The 15590-nt window shown below is 41.2% G+C and overlaps 1 protein-coding gene across 1 annotated transcript; it reads right to left on the reverse strand.

Moving 5' to 3' along the window:
• Positions 1-3183: 3183 nt before the first annotated feature.
• vax1 (ventral anterior homeobox 1) lies at positions 3184-11599 on the reverse strand. Its single transcript, XM_015942240.3, has 3 exons — positions 10321-11599; positions 8536-8723; positions 3184-5592 (listed from the first exon to the last, which is right to left on the reverse strand). Exons 1-3 carry the CDS (start codon positions 10532-10534, stop codon positions 5065-5067), a joined length of 930 nt encoding a protein of 309 aa, XP_015797726.3. The 5' UTR covers positions 10535-11599; the 3' UTR covers positions 3184-5064.
• Positions 11600-15590: the final 3991 nt, after the last annotated feature.

Here is a 15590-nt window from a genome sequence, read left to right on the forward strand (position 1 = left end):
AGAACCAGAAATCCCACTTTGTTGCCCAGGATGACCCTGTAGGCCTCTCAGCTACCCAGTTCCAGTGATGCACATCAGAACTCACTCACATGTTGCTCCACCCACCCTCTGCAGCAAAAACTCTATCTCCGAGAGTCCAAATGAACCTGGTTCTGCTCCCTCAGACCTCCAGAGCATCACATCCTCAGCTGTTACCTCATTCACCCTGTCATCAGTTTACCGTTTTACTCTCCTTTTCCCATTCAGCCTGGTGATCAATCTCAGAAACTGTGACAAACACAACAGTTTGTTAGAACTGGCGCCCAGTTCTTTAGGCACCACAGCATCCGAACCAAGCTGCAGTGGGAGGTGATCTGGACCCGTCTGATCATGAACTTGTTCTGGGTCACCACCAAGAATCATCCACTGACCTGGAGCACCTCCATAAAGCAGCAGGTGTTTCACCTGAATGGTTTCACCTGTGAAAGTCATCGTTAAATTAGACAGAGAAGCAAAAAAATCACAGAAGGTTGAAACGAGAATATTCTGAAAATAAGGAGCGAAGACTGAACATTGAACCAGAACCTCCAGAAAGGAGATTTCCTGGTGTGTTTAAGGATCAGAGTTATGAATGGCTGCCTTCTTACCTGTTTGCAGGTTGAGTTTACATCTTGTAGGTGTGACAGGGTGAGTATCCTGTCACTGTATCCCGATTGATTACACGCCCTGGCTACTTGGCCACGAGGATGTCTCTTTGGCTGACTAGTTAGTGCGCGTGACTCATTCGGGAGTCTGGGGATCGAATCCCACCCGGGCCCTCGTTTATCCACCTTGCCACTTAGGCAACACACACACACACACACACACACACACACACACACACACACACACACACACGGAATGCTGTGGTTGTTTAAAGCATGAATTTCTCCTGCGTGAACAATGCGTAGCACTCCTGCATCAAGGAAATCTTTAATATTTCTGCAAAAACATAAAGAATTTTATGCAAAACTGCACTTTTCATAAACCAATGTGATGCTTTTGAGACTGAGGCCATATTAGGATTACTAGCCATTAGCTCATCGCTCTTACAGGATGTAGCTGCAACAAGTAAAATGAGAATCATTCATACCTTCATCACAGAAACATGTGAGACGAGCAGAAACATCCTACTTGTTTAAAGACGGTGTGTGTCTGGATGCTGTAATGTTTCATGAGTTTTATGGAATTATGTTGGTTTTTCCTGTTTCTGAGACGCTTTAGATGGAATTCTGGAGCAGGATCACACGTTGGCGAAACAACCAGACTTTATATCTTTCAGTCATTTTAAACAAGGGAATTTTTGAGCTGTTGTTCCAAAACAAGTTTCCTTTGAAAACAAAACACTTCCTTAAATCGTTGTTGGTTCATGTGGAACATTGAGGAGTTTGTAGCCTGTAGAAACGGTTGGGATCATTTGCAGCAGAATGGTTCAGGTCTCCATCGGAGCATCACGGGAAACTAATTCTAAAACTGTGGTTTAAAAGTTTTGCAGCATTTTATCAAACTTCACTGAAAACCAGGCAGAATCCTTTCCTGTCAGGGGTTTCCTTTATCTAATGGAATTAATTATTTCGTGAGGAAAAAGAGTCAACAAGGCTGGGAACGCCTGCAGGGGAATCCTATAGATTTGCTGGATGTTGTTAGATGACGGTTAAAAGAGACAGTCCTTTAGTAGAACGTGTTAGTGTTAATCCGCAGATCTAATGTAGGGTCCAGGACGGACCGGGTCAGAACACACAGCTAGTAAACAAAACACAAGACAGGAAGTAGGAGTCCATTCATCTCCTGAGACCTCAGCCCAAAATAGGATGCTGTGTTGGACAAAATGTGTTGGTGGTCTGCAGCAAAGACAAGCCTGTCTCTCTCTCTCTCTCTCTCTCTCTCTCTCTCTCTCTCTCTCTCTCTCTCTCTCTCTCTCTCTCTCTCTCTCTCACACACACACACACACACACACACACACACACACACACACACACACACACACACACACACACACACACACACACACACACACACACACTTTTAAGCTCCTAACCTTTCCCTCCCCCAATGTCCTTCTAATTGGTGCAAGGTTGGAGAAAGAAAAGGGGTGGTGGTGGTGCATGTGTGTGTGTGTGTGTGTGGGGGGGGGGGGGTACTACTTTCTGTTTGGACTCTTCTGGGATGTTTCCAATAGTCGTGAACAAGTTTGTTTCTAGCGTGTGATTCTGGCAGAAAATTCACAAATAAAACTCAAGAATAAAATCCATCTGTGTTAAATTATGCATTTGACTGTTTCCACACCTGCTTCATGTTATTCATGAGAGGCTAAATGTGGGAAATATCCCAGCATTCATTGGGTGAGAGGCTGTGATGGATGGGTCAGAACCATCAGAGACGTTCAGCAGTTCTTTCACATGAAAACACCAAAGAACCGGACACGCACGCTCCATCTGTCACAGGAGCGGGCCGTCGCCGTGACAACCATCAACTTAGACTGAGTCATTTAACCGGCAAGAGGTGACAGTGCAAACAACCATAAAGCAGTTTCCCATTGCATTAAATTATATTACATTGTATGGTTTCATTATCATGATTTCATATGATATTATTGTTGATTACATTACATTATTATTATTACATTACATTATAGTACCTTACATTACATAGCATTATATAATATACTATGTTAAATTACATTACACTAAATTATATTATATTATATTATATTATATTATAGATTATATTATATTATATTATATTATATTATACTATTTTAAACAAATCCTGAAAATATTAATCTTATACTTTAACTGTGGTGTTGGTTTTAGACAAGTTATGTTTTATTTATTTATTTATTTATTTATTTGTATTTTATTTAGTGTTCGTAGTGATGAATCTCCAGCAGAGAGATGTTTTTGTTTTTGCACTGAATTTTCCAACATTCCACCTTTTTCGGGTTTACTTTTTACCTGAACTAGCAGATAGAATTACAAACACACCAGTAAATGAGACTCAACACGCATTTGGACAGTTTAGTGAGGTTCAACCTCAGGAGTGCTCACATAAATAATAATAATAATTATTATTATTATTATTATCATAGTGAAATATTTTCTCTCTGATCTTGTTTAATAAGTGATTTTTTTAGCTAAAACTGTCTTCTTTACTGAGTTTTACCTAAAAAGAAAAATATTAAATATGAATTTATTAAGGACCAGGTTTTGTGTGGTGACCTCTGAGCCGTAAAAACCAGTTGAAGACATGAATGGATGGAGGGACGGTCGTTCTTGTCCCACTTCATCTAAAACAAGTGAGTTCTCCAACTGGTCAGTAAACGTGCACTTCTTTCACGGCGTGCACGGTTGCATGGAACTGAGCTCACTCTTTAATGCACGAGTTTCCTGCAGGTGTTTAAATGAAATGTTTGAACTTTTTGACTTATTTTGGCAGCTTTGCTTGATTTTAAATGTTGGAAACTCCAACATCTGTCCATCCAGAACATCTGTTTGTGACTGATGTCTTTATAATGTCTGCTGGTTCTTCCTCTGAGCTCGTTAATCACTTCTGCAGGTCCGTCCGGCATCACTGGACTCACATACCAGGCTGGTTTATAGGAGGTATAACAGTCATAAAATTTATCATAAGTTCATTGGAGCAACACGTAGGAAAGGAAAATGAAAAACACAGCGGTCTTTGTCTGTAGCCATAAACATCATATATATGCACATTTGCACCAAACGTTTCACAAACTTCAAGATATTTCACGACAAAAGCACCAAAGAGCTCAAGATTGATTCCTCAACCCCACTAATTCATTCATTCATTCATTCATTCATTCATTCATTCATTCACCAGTTTCCAAATATACTAATAATCTATTAATTACAGAGGCAAATAATTTACAATAAAATAACAACTTTAAGGTACAATTCAGTATTTTATACGACATTCATTCATTCATCCTCCTCGTTTGCCTAAATCTGTCGTGAAGGCTGCAGGTTTGGACTTTTTTTTTTCAAAGAAAGGTAATTATATTGTCTCAGTGATTAAAATCCCTGTTCCTTCAAAGTGTTTATCCAATTAAGTTACTTACTAATGCTGGAAAGTGTTTTTTTTCTGTTGTCTCTTAGCAACTCATTTGTGGCGTCGACACAGAAAAGAAACTGTACACCAAAACCGGAGAAGTCACAGTGTTTTTTTAAAGCACAGACAAAAGGAGGATGGAAACAAACGAAATTAAAACATCAGGAGCTGCATCTCGGGAGACAAAAATACCACAAGGTAAAAAACTCTGTGAAATGTCAAACTCTTCACCAAACCGGAGAGAAAACAACACCGAACAATTCAACTATCATACTGAGCGACAACACGTTTGGTTCGGTCCGACTGACACGGATTTACAAAAGAGCGGTTTGTAAGCCGAGCTGCGGCGACGCGTCTGCTGATGCTAATTGCTTTTCCACATCAAAAGCATTTTCAGCTGACGCTGACCTTGCAGCGACCTTCACACAGAAGCACGTCTCCTCCCTGCTTCATTCATCACGGCGCTGCGTTCTACGCTTTAAACTGAGCTTAGCTGACTGGGATCCTTCGGGTTGCTCAGGTGGAACCTCGTGTTCCACATCTAAAGTTTCTATCAACAGATAAACACGTTTCAGAGAGGAACCATCATGTGACCAGACTCGGACTTCCTGCTGCACACCGTGAGGCGCTGCTTCTGCAGCGCGGGAGCTTCTTTGTCTTCTAGCAGCTGGACTTTAGGGACATCATTAACACAAACTCTGACAGATCTGTAAACCTCTGGTCATGTTTCTGATTCTTCGTAAGAAAAGTCCTGTGTGATCATTTTGTGCAAAAATCTTCCACCTCTCTTTATTTGCAGTTGAGATTGTGCAGACCTTTGTTTTCTTCGCGTAAAGGCGCCAGATGTGCAGGAATGTGAAAGCTGTTACAGAACATGACACGACGGATGACAGACACAGGCAAAACTAAAGACAAGATCAACCGAGAAAACAACCCAAATGCATCCAGAGGCAACAGGAATCCACAATCCACAAACAATCACTCCAGAATTTTCTTGTCCATGGATTCTTTACCGTTGGTCCGTGAGTAAGGCTCGAAGGCAGAGGAGCTCAGGTAACGAGCAGAAAGTTCCTGCAGGTTTCCGGCCAGCGAGCCAGCCATGGAGAGGGGGTTGGAGGAAATACGGGAGGCAACACCACTGAGAATGGACGGCATGGGGAAGCTGAACAGGCCGTGAGAGGCTGCAGAGCTCTGCAGACCGACCACTGTCCCTGAGCTGGTGACACTGGGTAGAGGAGGGCTGCCGCCCGCTGCTCCGCTACTGCCCCCACTGCTGCTATTGCTGGCCATGGCGATGGAGGGGGGGCGCAGGGTGGTGCCCAGAGTGCCACCACCGCAGTGGGGCAGGAGGCCCGGCAGGCCCGGAGGAGTCAGCAGCCGGCCCTGCTCCAGAAGTCTCAGGACGCTACAGGTGGCTGCTGTTTCTGAGACCACAGAACGCAGCTCAGAGTCCTTCCCCTGGTCCTTCTTCTGCTTGGTCCGGCGGTTCTGAAACCACACTTTCACCTGGAAAGCACACACACACACACACACACACACACACACACACACACACACACACACACACACACACACACACACACACACACACACACGTCAACTTTGTGAAAATACTTCAGGTGTTTGTGTCACAGGAAGCAAAGATTTCAACCATAACTTCCATTTGTCGGGGTTCTGTAGGCTTTCATCTCCACATGCAAAGAACAAGAGAACATCTGAGAACCGAGAGATTACACAAGAATGTTCCAGATAAAATTTACGGATCAGCTGGCAAATCAGAACACACACACACACACACACACACACACGCACACACACACACACACACACACACACACACACACACACACACACACACACACACACACACACACACACACACACACACACACACACACACACACACACACACACACACACACACACACACACACACACACACACACACACACACACACACACACACACACAGAGACGACCGGTTGACAAAAAAATGTGAAAGTTAATTTTACCAAAACTTCCCTCTAAGGAAGTGGTTCACACGTTCACCACCTTCTGACCAACTCAGCGAAACAAAAGCTTCATGCTTGACTAACGATCCGAACGATCCGAACGATTCATCAGTTTTAAAAGAATCCCAAATCCAACAAACTCTTTGTTTTTATCTGAGAAAGTTGTGAAAAGCTGCTGTTGAGTTTGATCGGATTATTGATTAGCTTCTCTCATGTTAAACCTTTGTTTTGTCTTTAATGTACATTTGATGCTTTTTAATTTAAAAAAGTTCAAAGACAGTAATAAACAGGCTAAATGGTGGTTATGACATAATAACTACAGACATAAACTCTTCTAAAAGGTTTCTAATGTTTAAATTCTCAGATAATCAGAAAAATAAACGATTCTATGAAAACATGAATCAAGATCATATCTGACAAGTTAAATTAGTCAAAGCCGATTCGCATAAATCGAGTTTGTTCTGCTGATTTTGATGCTTCATCTCTTCCGGCTGTTGGGATGCGTCTCACCCCCCCACGCTCCATCCTCACTCTCTACACTCAGAAGGAATGTTGTGTTCATTTAAGGGAAGATCCACAGAAGCTGCAGGTTCAAACAAAGATATTTAAGTGTTCACTACAAATGGCCACCTTTCCTTAGACCGCCTTACCTGAGGCCAAGAACAACGCTTTCATTTTGCCGTGTTGTCATTAAAGGCATTTCATCGGCAGAAGAGCAGGCAGCAGAACCCAGTCCTGGTTCTGTCTCGACTAAAGAGGGAGCAAAGGTTATTCCTGCTCACCTTTGCTGAGCAAAATAAAACCGCTTCACACTCAAAACCAGTTTAAAAAGCAGCTGCTTAATGGAAAAAATAGAACTAATAAAACATTGACAAGTAAAAAGTTCAGGTCGTGAGTTCCTCCCTTAATGACGGGAACCGTGTTTGTTGTTTTGTGAGAATTGGCTGACCTCTATCTGACCTTCTTTGGAGGTCAACCTCCTCCAGCCGAGCTGAAAGCACCAACACATTAACACCTCGCCGGCACCGCGCATTGTGTCACTATTAGCTGTTGGTGCAGAAAAATGAAAGAAGGCAGTGAAACGTCTAATGAATTAAATCATTTAAATAAAAGATAAGATAGTTCATTATGACGTTATGGCAGAATGATTCTGGAGTCAAAAAAATAGAAACCACCTCATTACTGCTGAACACACTCCTAGTGAACACACTCCTAGTGAACATAACCCCAGTAAATTCCCTAGTGAACACACTCCTGGTGAACATGACCCTAGTAAATTCCCTAGTGAACACACTCCTGGTGAACATGACCCTAGTAAATTCCCTAGTGAACACACTCCTAGTGAACACACTCCTAGTGAACATAACCCCAGTAAATTCCCTAGTGAACACACTCCTGGTGAACATGACCCTAGTAAATTCCCTAGTGAACACACTCCTGGTGAACATGACCCTAGTAAATTCCCTAGTGAACACACTCCTGGTGAACACACTCCTATGAAGATAACCCTAGTGAACACCCTAATGAACACACTCTTAGTGAACAAACTTCTAGTGAACATAACCCTTGTAAACACCCTAGTAAACACCTCAGTGAACACACTCCTAGTGAACACACTCCTTTTGATCAAACTCCTAGTGAATGCACATTTTGTGAACACAGTGCTGTTTATTACAGTCCTAGTGAAAACACTCCCAGCAGTCACAGCTCTGGTGAACACAGTCTCAGTCAGCACATCCCTTGTGAGCACACTCATGATGAACAAACCCCTAGTAAACACCTTAGTGAACACACTCCTGGTGAACAAACCCCTAGAGAACATAACCCTAGTAAACACCCTAGTGAACAAACCCCTAGTTAGCCCCTAGTTAACATGACCCCTCTCACATCTCACACTCAGATCTGAGTCTGAAGGATTTGTGTCAGAACTAAACATTTTCCTTTCCTTCCAGAATTCCTGGTTGCCGAACTTTAAAACCATGAATCTGATTTAAACTAATATTACTGCAGCCCTCATCCCATATCAAAGGAGATATTTCAAACATTATTGTTTTTGTGAAAATAAATTATATATATATATAATTTTCATTAAGTGCTCTGATTTTTAATGACATGAAGAAAAACCCACGGCCTGTTTAGAGCTAAACAATTAGCTTCAGATCAGTCCTGTGAACATATGTTTGTGTTGAACTAAATAAATTATAAAGAGCATGAAACAAAACTATTGGTCCTAAATAATGCAGATGTCATCAACTGAACCTCAAACAGCTGGAAGCCTTTAGTAAACAACAAAATATGAATAACTAAAGATAAGATTTCAGGTGTTTGTGATTTCTTTCGGTTCCATTAAAACAAGAAGATTTTCTTTTTGCATGGAAAAAAATCAGTTTACATTCAAATAAATGATTGATGGATTTAATGAAAAGTGATGAATTACCTGAGTTTCAGACAGATTGAGCTGACGGGCCAGCTCGGTCCGTTCCCTCCCCACCACATACTGGCACCTCTGGAACTCCATCTCCAGACGGTAGAGCTGCTCAGCGGTGAACGAGGTCCGGGTTCGTTTTGGTCGGTCCAGATCCAGCCCCTTCGGCAAAATGATCTCTCTGATCGAACCTTTAGCATCTGAAACCAGGACAGCTTCCACCAATCAGAATACAGGCTGCCTCACCGGCACACAACATCAATAATAATAATGATAATACTAATCATTTATTATTATTATTATTATTATTATTATTATTATTATTATTGTTTTTGTTGTTATTGATGTTGTAAAATAATAATAATTATTACAACATCAATAATAATAATGATAATACTAATCATTTATTATTATTATTATTATTGTTGTTGTTTTTGTTGTTATTGATGTTGTAAAAATAATAATAATAATTACAACATCAATAATAATAGTGATAATACTAATAATTTATTATTATTATTATTGTTATTGTTATTATTATTATTATTGTTGTTGTTGTTGTTGTTGTTGTTGTAATAATAATAATGATTATTATATCATTAATATTTTGTTGCAGTTGTTTAATTAGGTGGTTGTGAAATATGATAGTTTGGTCAATTAAAAGTTTGATGATGAATTCAGAGGCAATAGCAGTTTTTTTAAACAGGTGAAAGCTAAAGTTTTCTACAGTGCTGCAGCAAAAATAAAAACCTTTTATCAAAGCATCTCAGTAAATAAAATAAAAGGTGCAATTTTCCAGAAAATATATCAATAAATGTGTTTTTATTTGTTGCTTTTGTCATTAAAATGTACCTGAGTGATAAAATGAACATGTGCAGACTGATGCATTTATCTGTATTAATAATATGCACGCTGAGTTTGTGATTGATTTTGTTAAACAAAACTCAAAAATCTGACAAGATGAACGTCTGATAAATAACTTTTTTTTTTTTGCTTCTGATTCTAGAAATCCACCTTTCGCTGTTTGTGGTTTAATATTATTCAGACATGGTTTACACACACACACACACGCGCGCGCACACACACACACAGACACACACGCACGCACGCACGCACGCACGCACGCACACACACACACACACACACACACACACACACACACACACACACACACACTTAAGGCTGTGAGAAAAACCTCAGTTTCACTGAGTTTTAAATTTCACACAATTCATATTAAATTTGTTTGTTTTACAATAAAATTAAAATAAAGACAAATTAATTATTCATTTCTGTTTTAAGAATAATTTCCCTTTATGGATGAAGTGTTAATTTTAATACACTTATAATAATAAATCTGTTAACTTTCTTCATTCAATTATCAAAAAGTAAATTTTTTTTATAATTGAATCTTTAATTTAACATAAAGTAAGACATTTTTTTTCCTTTTGAAAAAATGTTGCTTTTAATTTTAAAAAATCAGTTTATTTTACTTCATTTATATTTAAAGCTACAATTTTAATGTAGATGAAAAATTAACATTGTTGCCGATTTTCTACCAGAACTGAAATGAAAACCCTGAACGACGAATTCTGTAAACTGAACCTGCAGGAATTAGAGTGCAGCCTCTTCCTGGGTCATTCATTCTGAACATTTATTTTGACGCTTTGGGTTTAAAATCTCTGATTTGTTCTGATGCAGAAACATTTTTGTCAGAGGGAATTTTTCCAGATAAAGTCGAGTTTTGAACTCAGACGACAAAGTTTCAAAGAGGGAGATGAAACGTAAGTGCAGCCTCACCTCGGACCAGGATTCTCCGGCAGTAGTCGGGGTCCCCTGCATTCCCCCTGCTCTTCTCGCAGTTGTCGATGGTCCCAGAGGAGGAAAAGGAGTCGTGCTGTTCCTTCAGGAAGCTTTTGGACAAGCTGCTCTGGGAATCTTTGCCGTCCCTCCCGTCTTTTATTCCGTTCTTCAGCACCATCGCCTCTGTCTCTTGGCTGTACCTGGCCTCCATGCTCACTTTATCCTCTTAGATCTGCAGCTCCGCCGCCTCAGATTTTCCTTTTGTCAAGTGAAAAAAAGAGCCCAGAGAGGACGCGGCGGCGAGGATCAGCGTAAGTTTTAGTTTCAAACAGCAGCTTTGAAGCAGCCAGAGTCAGATACCTAATGTCAGGTGAAATAATTTGTCACCCGACCGAAGAGCCTTATTGCCAATGATCAAGTTCCCTAGCCCAATGATCATGGACTTCTCAGTGAAACTTAACAGTAATTCAATGCCCCCCTTTCCTCGTTACATAGACATTGGGCTGATAGATGATCTCCAAATAATCATAGCCATGGATGCGCACTCGCTGTTTCTGCTGATTACGGTAATTTTGCTGCCTCCACATTTGCGTAACCTCATGAATAAACTACATTGTTTGTGGAAATAGATCAGGTCTTGATGGCGGGGTTTGCTCGTCCCATCCCCGACAGTTTGCCTGCTCTCAGCCCATGGAATCAAGGCAAATGATTGGTCTCGTCTTGCCACCAAGCCTTCCCAGACGCACACAATCACAGAGGTACGAGTCTTCCAAAGCCCAAAAAAGTTCCCAGGTGCTTCATTCCTCAACGTGCAGAAGGCAGGCGGACAACCCCCCCCTGACTTCAGGCAGCACGCCTGATTGTCGCAGCATGTCAGCGAACTTTGATCCTGGTTTTCCCTTTGAAAATCAACACAAGTCTGCAATGTGCATCGCTCACCACTATGATGCTGGAGGAACTGGGAGAGAGTCGGAGGAGGAGAGAGAGAAAAGAAAAGATCCCTGACAAATCCTCATCCAGCTTCATTTACGAGCGTGATCACAACCCAGCTTGGTTCAGAAATGCAGGGATGTCGGACCCCTCCGCAATTCTGATCAGCGTTCCCATTCTGAGGCAGAAAGCAGCCGGCCGAGGTCCGGGTTGTTAACGTCTCACCAGCACTATTTTAATGATCTCGCTCCAGAAGCCAAACCGGGCGTCTCTCATAAGCTTAACCTGCGTGTTTCAGGAAGACAAAAAAGGGAAGAAAACGTGTCATTAGTGCCGGGCCGTCTACACTCCTGAGCTCACACGCATACCCCTGGACAGGCCCCTGCCCCTCTCCACCTCCCACCAACTCTTAGCTATTTTCATTGTCAGTGCAACAATATCTCTGAACACAGCAGTGGCCAGTAATCCAATAAGACCATTGATTAGGCCACAATGATTCAATTCAAACCAGTGGCCTAGTGCAGGGAACAGTCCCTGGCCCTTCTTGTCACCTTAGCTGGCCAGAAGCCCTCTTCAAGCTGCACCCCTCCTTGAGTGCCATTCATGCCTTTATGGGAAACGGAGAGGAAAAGGAGTGAAAGATGGCAATTATCTAATTGGACTATTAACAAACAAATCTTCAGTGTGGGTGCCCGGCAGCAGTCTGGAGGTGGTTTAAGGGCTGCATGTTGGACTAACTTTATTCACTCTGTGTTTGGGGGGCTGCTGTGTGGAGTGGGGCAGCATCTATTGTCTGAGGAAGGTAAAAGGAGGCTAAAAAGAGGGCGACTAAAGAGGACTGAGGCTTCGCAGGCGGTGGGTTGGAGCTCCAGCCTGGGAAAGAGATTGAGATTGCAGCGTCTTTGCCTCTCAGTGGCGTACAATAGTGAAGATGAGAAAAGAGACTCAGTGCACTAAATCTCACACGCTGATCGCACAAAGAGCACCGCAAATAGACAACAAATGTGTTTTACAGTGCACGCTGTCATAGTGCTGGTGCAGCACAACGACTTAACATTAATGCTGTTAGGGCATCGTTTTCAAAAAGATCTATTTCTTATGTTTTTATGTGAAATCAACATTTGTTCAGTCGGATCCTGGAGCAGCTGATGGATCAGAGTTTCCACACCACGACCATTCCTCTGTGTGGTGGAAGTAGTAGAAGGCATTTCATCACATTTTATTTTCTACATCACTGTTATCTCTACTTGTAAATGCTAACATGTGATTATAGAGTCATCGCCTTTTAGCTGTGCACTAATTCTAAAAAAGCTTCAATAATAAATAAAGCAAAAGGCATTGCAGGTTTTAGATGAAATAAGAAGCCATTATGTTGAACAGTCTTAAGGGAGATGAGCTTTAAGTGTGTGCCAGTGATGTCATTAGACCGACTGAATACCAGTCTCATGGTGTCAAGCTGCTGCATTCGCTGTCAGTGACCTTGTTCATTGTTTCACATGAAATCGTAGCTTCAGACAAACCGAAGGGACTTTAGTTTTGGGGAATATATGTCAGGTTGATGGAAATAATGATCACATGTTGAGTTTTGCTTTTGTCTGACTGTGAAGCAAAACTCTGAAAACCAGACAGATTTCTAAGCTTAAGATCGATAAAACCTCCATCTGCAGCAACAGCCGTGTCCGAGTTTTCCACGAGCTGAGTGAGGTTGTGGTGAAATTCAATTCAATTAAAAATACTTTATTAATCCCAGAGGGAAATTGATTGCTGTAGTAGCTCAGAGTAATAATAATAATCAAATCATCAAAGAGTTTTTGTATATTATAATGGCTGTTGGCAGGAAGGATCTCCAGTAGCGGTCAGTGTTGCAGCCAATGATGGCTGAAGAGATTACACTCTCAACAACAAAAATGAATGAAATATTTGGATTCTGCTTTTGAATTGCTGTTCAAGCAAATCATTAAAACAATGAATGAAACTGATCTGACTAAAACAACGGTTCCTTCAGAAGAGAAATGAACGAATGTGTCCACAGGGACACGATAGACTCAGGCGTCTTCAGGCTGGCCATCAGTCAGTCTGCCTGTTTAAAGGCTGGGTGGTAGTCACAGTGCTGTTTGGTATCAGGGTGTGTACCCAGCTGGACATGGACCACAGCTGTCTCAGGAGATTAGAACAACTATCATTGACCATAAAGGGAAGGGTTAGAAGACCATTGCCAAGTAGGCAAACTCCCCCTGCTGAAAGAAAGGCCAACAAGGAACTGACAAAAACTGCAGTTCCACCCTCATCCACTAGGAGCTGGCTCCAGAAAGGAGCAAGTCCCATGTTAAAAAGTCTACTTCACAGCAGAATTAAACATGTTTACACTCACAAAATTTTTTGGTTCAGTATATCTAGTTTACAGTCATGGCAACTTTGAGGTGGTTCATTTGTTTGTCACTCATTAGGGGTGTGTCCCTTTGATTGACATGTAGCCATCAGTGCTAGTGCTAGCAGCTAGCCTCCTGCTTGCCTTAGGGGAGACCTCAGCCTTGGCCTCATGCTAAAAGTGTTAAAGTCAAGAAGGCAGAATGCAGCAGAGTTGCTCAACCACGATATATTTTTTTTGGCTACAAGCGACCGCCAACCTCTGTTAGCTTTGGTTAGCTTAGTTAGCTCGTAGCTACATCAGTTCAGAGTTTGTTGGGCGTCCGTTATCTGCCCTCGCCCTCACAGCCCTGCTCTCAGCTCCATTTTTTGTATTTTCTGCAGAACCTAGAACTTGGTGGAGGCTCCGTTCTGGACCTGCTTTGTTACATTTGAACCAGGACCTCTGAATCTTTTCAAAGTCCAATGGAATTCCAAAACTATGAAAACTTTCTGGAGCCAGATATGCTGCTCATTCAGTACGCTTGGGGTGTTTCTCAATGTCAAGGAACCTCGCCTTAATGCCTTGGTCCTGCCCCAGATTCCTAGGAGATACATCATCAGAAACCACCATGGTGTTATCCAATGTTATCCATGGCGTTATCCTGGCCTGGGTCAAAAGTTTCCCAGAATGCAGAGCGGTATTTTAAAAAGGTTGGTGGATCATTAGCCGGCAGCTACTTCAGGGGCAAAATTTCAGTTTAAATGCAACTATCTGCAGCTATCGAGCTGATATCTACAATGTTTATAAATCCAAAGCAGTTATCTAAAGTTGCTTAGTAGTTGCAGCTTCAGTGGCAAGCAGGTAGTAACGCTCTTAAATATTTACTTAACCAATATTAACACAATTAAAAAAGTAAAAGTCTCGTTATGCATCTACATTGAAGCTTATACGTGTAAAATATAACGTTATCTCACATGATGTACGTCTGTTCCATTTAACCATTTTCTTTGACCGAGGAAGGGCTGTGTCCTAGCAAGCAAGGAGCCTGGCCTAGCAAGGTGATGTCTTGCTTGGCCAGGCGTCTTGACCCTGAGAAAGACCCTTGGTCTCCGTCTCAGGTCATTCGTCCTCCAGCATTAGAATGAGCTGAATGACAAACAGCTTAACGCACCAAGACTAGATTCATCCAAGTCCAAACACTGGACTAGTCTGAAGTAGTTTTCTACAAGCACCAATCTGGAACCAATTGAAAGTCTATGGAAGGAGCAGTAAGAATTATTCATAAGGCAGGATTTTATGATCACACAAATAACTTATTTCTACATTCAAAACTCTTAAAATTCTTTGACTTGGTGGAATTTACGCTGCACAATTGCTATACAAAGCAAGTAAAGGTAAACTTCCCATAAATATTCAGAAGCTCTTTTCACAGAGGCAAGGGGGTCACAGTTTCAGAGGGGTGGGTAACTTTAAAACTCAGGCTGTTAGAACTACAAGGAAAAGTCTGTGTGTGTATATGTGGAGTCAAACTTTGGAATTGACTGGGGCCACAGCTCAAGCAGTGTCCAAATATTTATATATTTAAAATCAAATATAAAGAACTGGTTTTGCTACATTATAAGAGTGAGGATGCTGGTGTGTGATTGTGATTGTTTGTTGGATTTAACATGTTGTGTGAAGTCTCTAGGACTGATGATGATATTGTAAATACAATCATTGTCAATGGTATATCGAACTTTGTATGGGAGTATAAGCTGAACTAAATTGTTGTGCTGACACAGTGTTGATTGGTGTGTTGATTGGCTGCAGAGAACATTCATTATTTAGGTTAGCTTTTATGTAAATATTTACTACAGTTTCATTTCTCGTTTTACATGATTATAATTTATTGCTTGCTTTGCAATATGCAATATGATTATATTTTAGCATTGTTTTCATTAATTAATATTATTATTTTACTGTCTATATGATTTTATTTATTACTTAT

The sequence above is a fragment of the Nothobranchius furzeri genome, chromosome 12 (genome assembly GCF_043380555.1).
Source record: "Nothobranchius furzeri strain GRZ-AD chromosome 12, NfurGRZ-RIMD1, whole genome shotgun sequence".
NCBI lineage: Eukaryota > Metazoa > Chordata > Actinopteri > Cyprinodontiformes > Nothobranchiidae > Nothobranchius > Nothobranchius furzeri.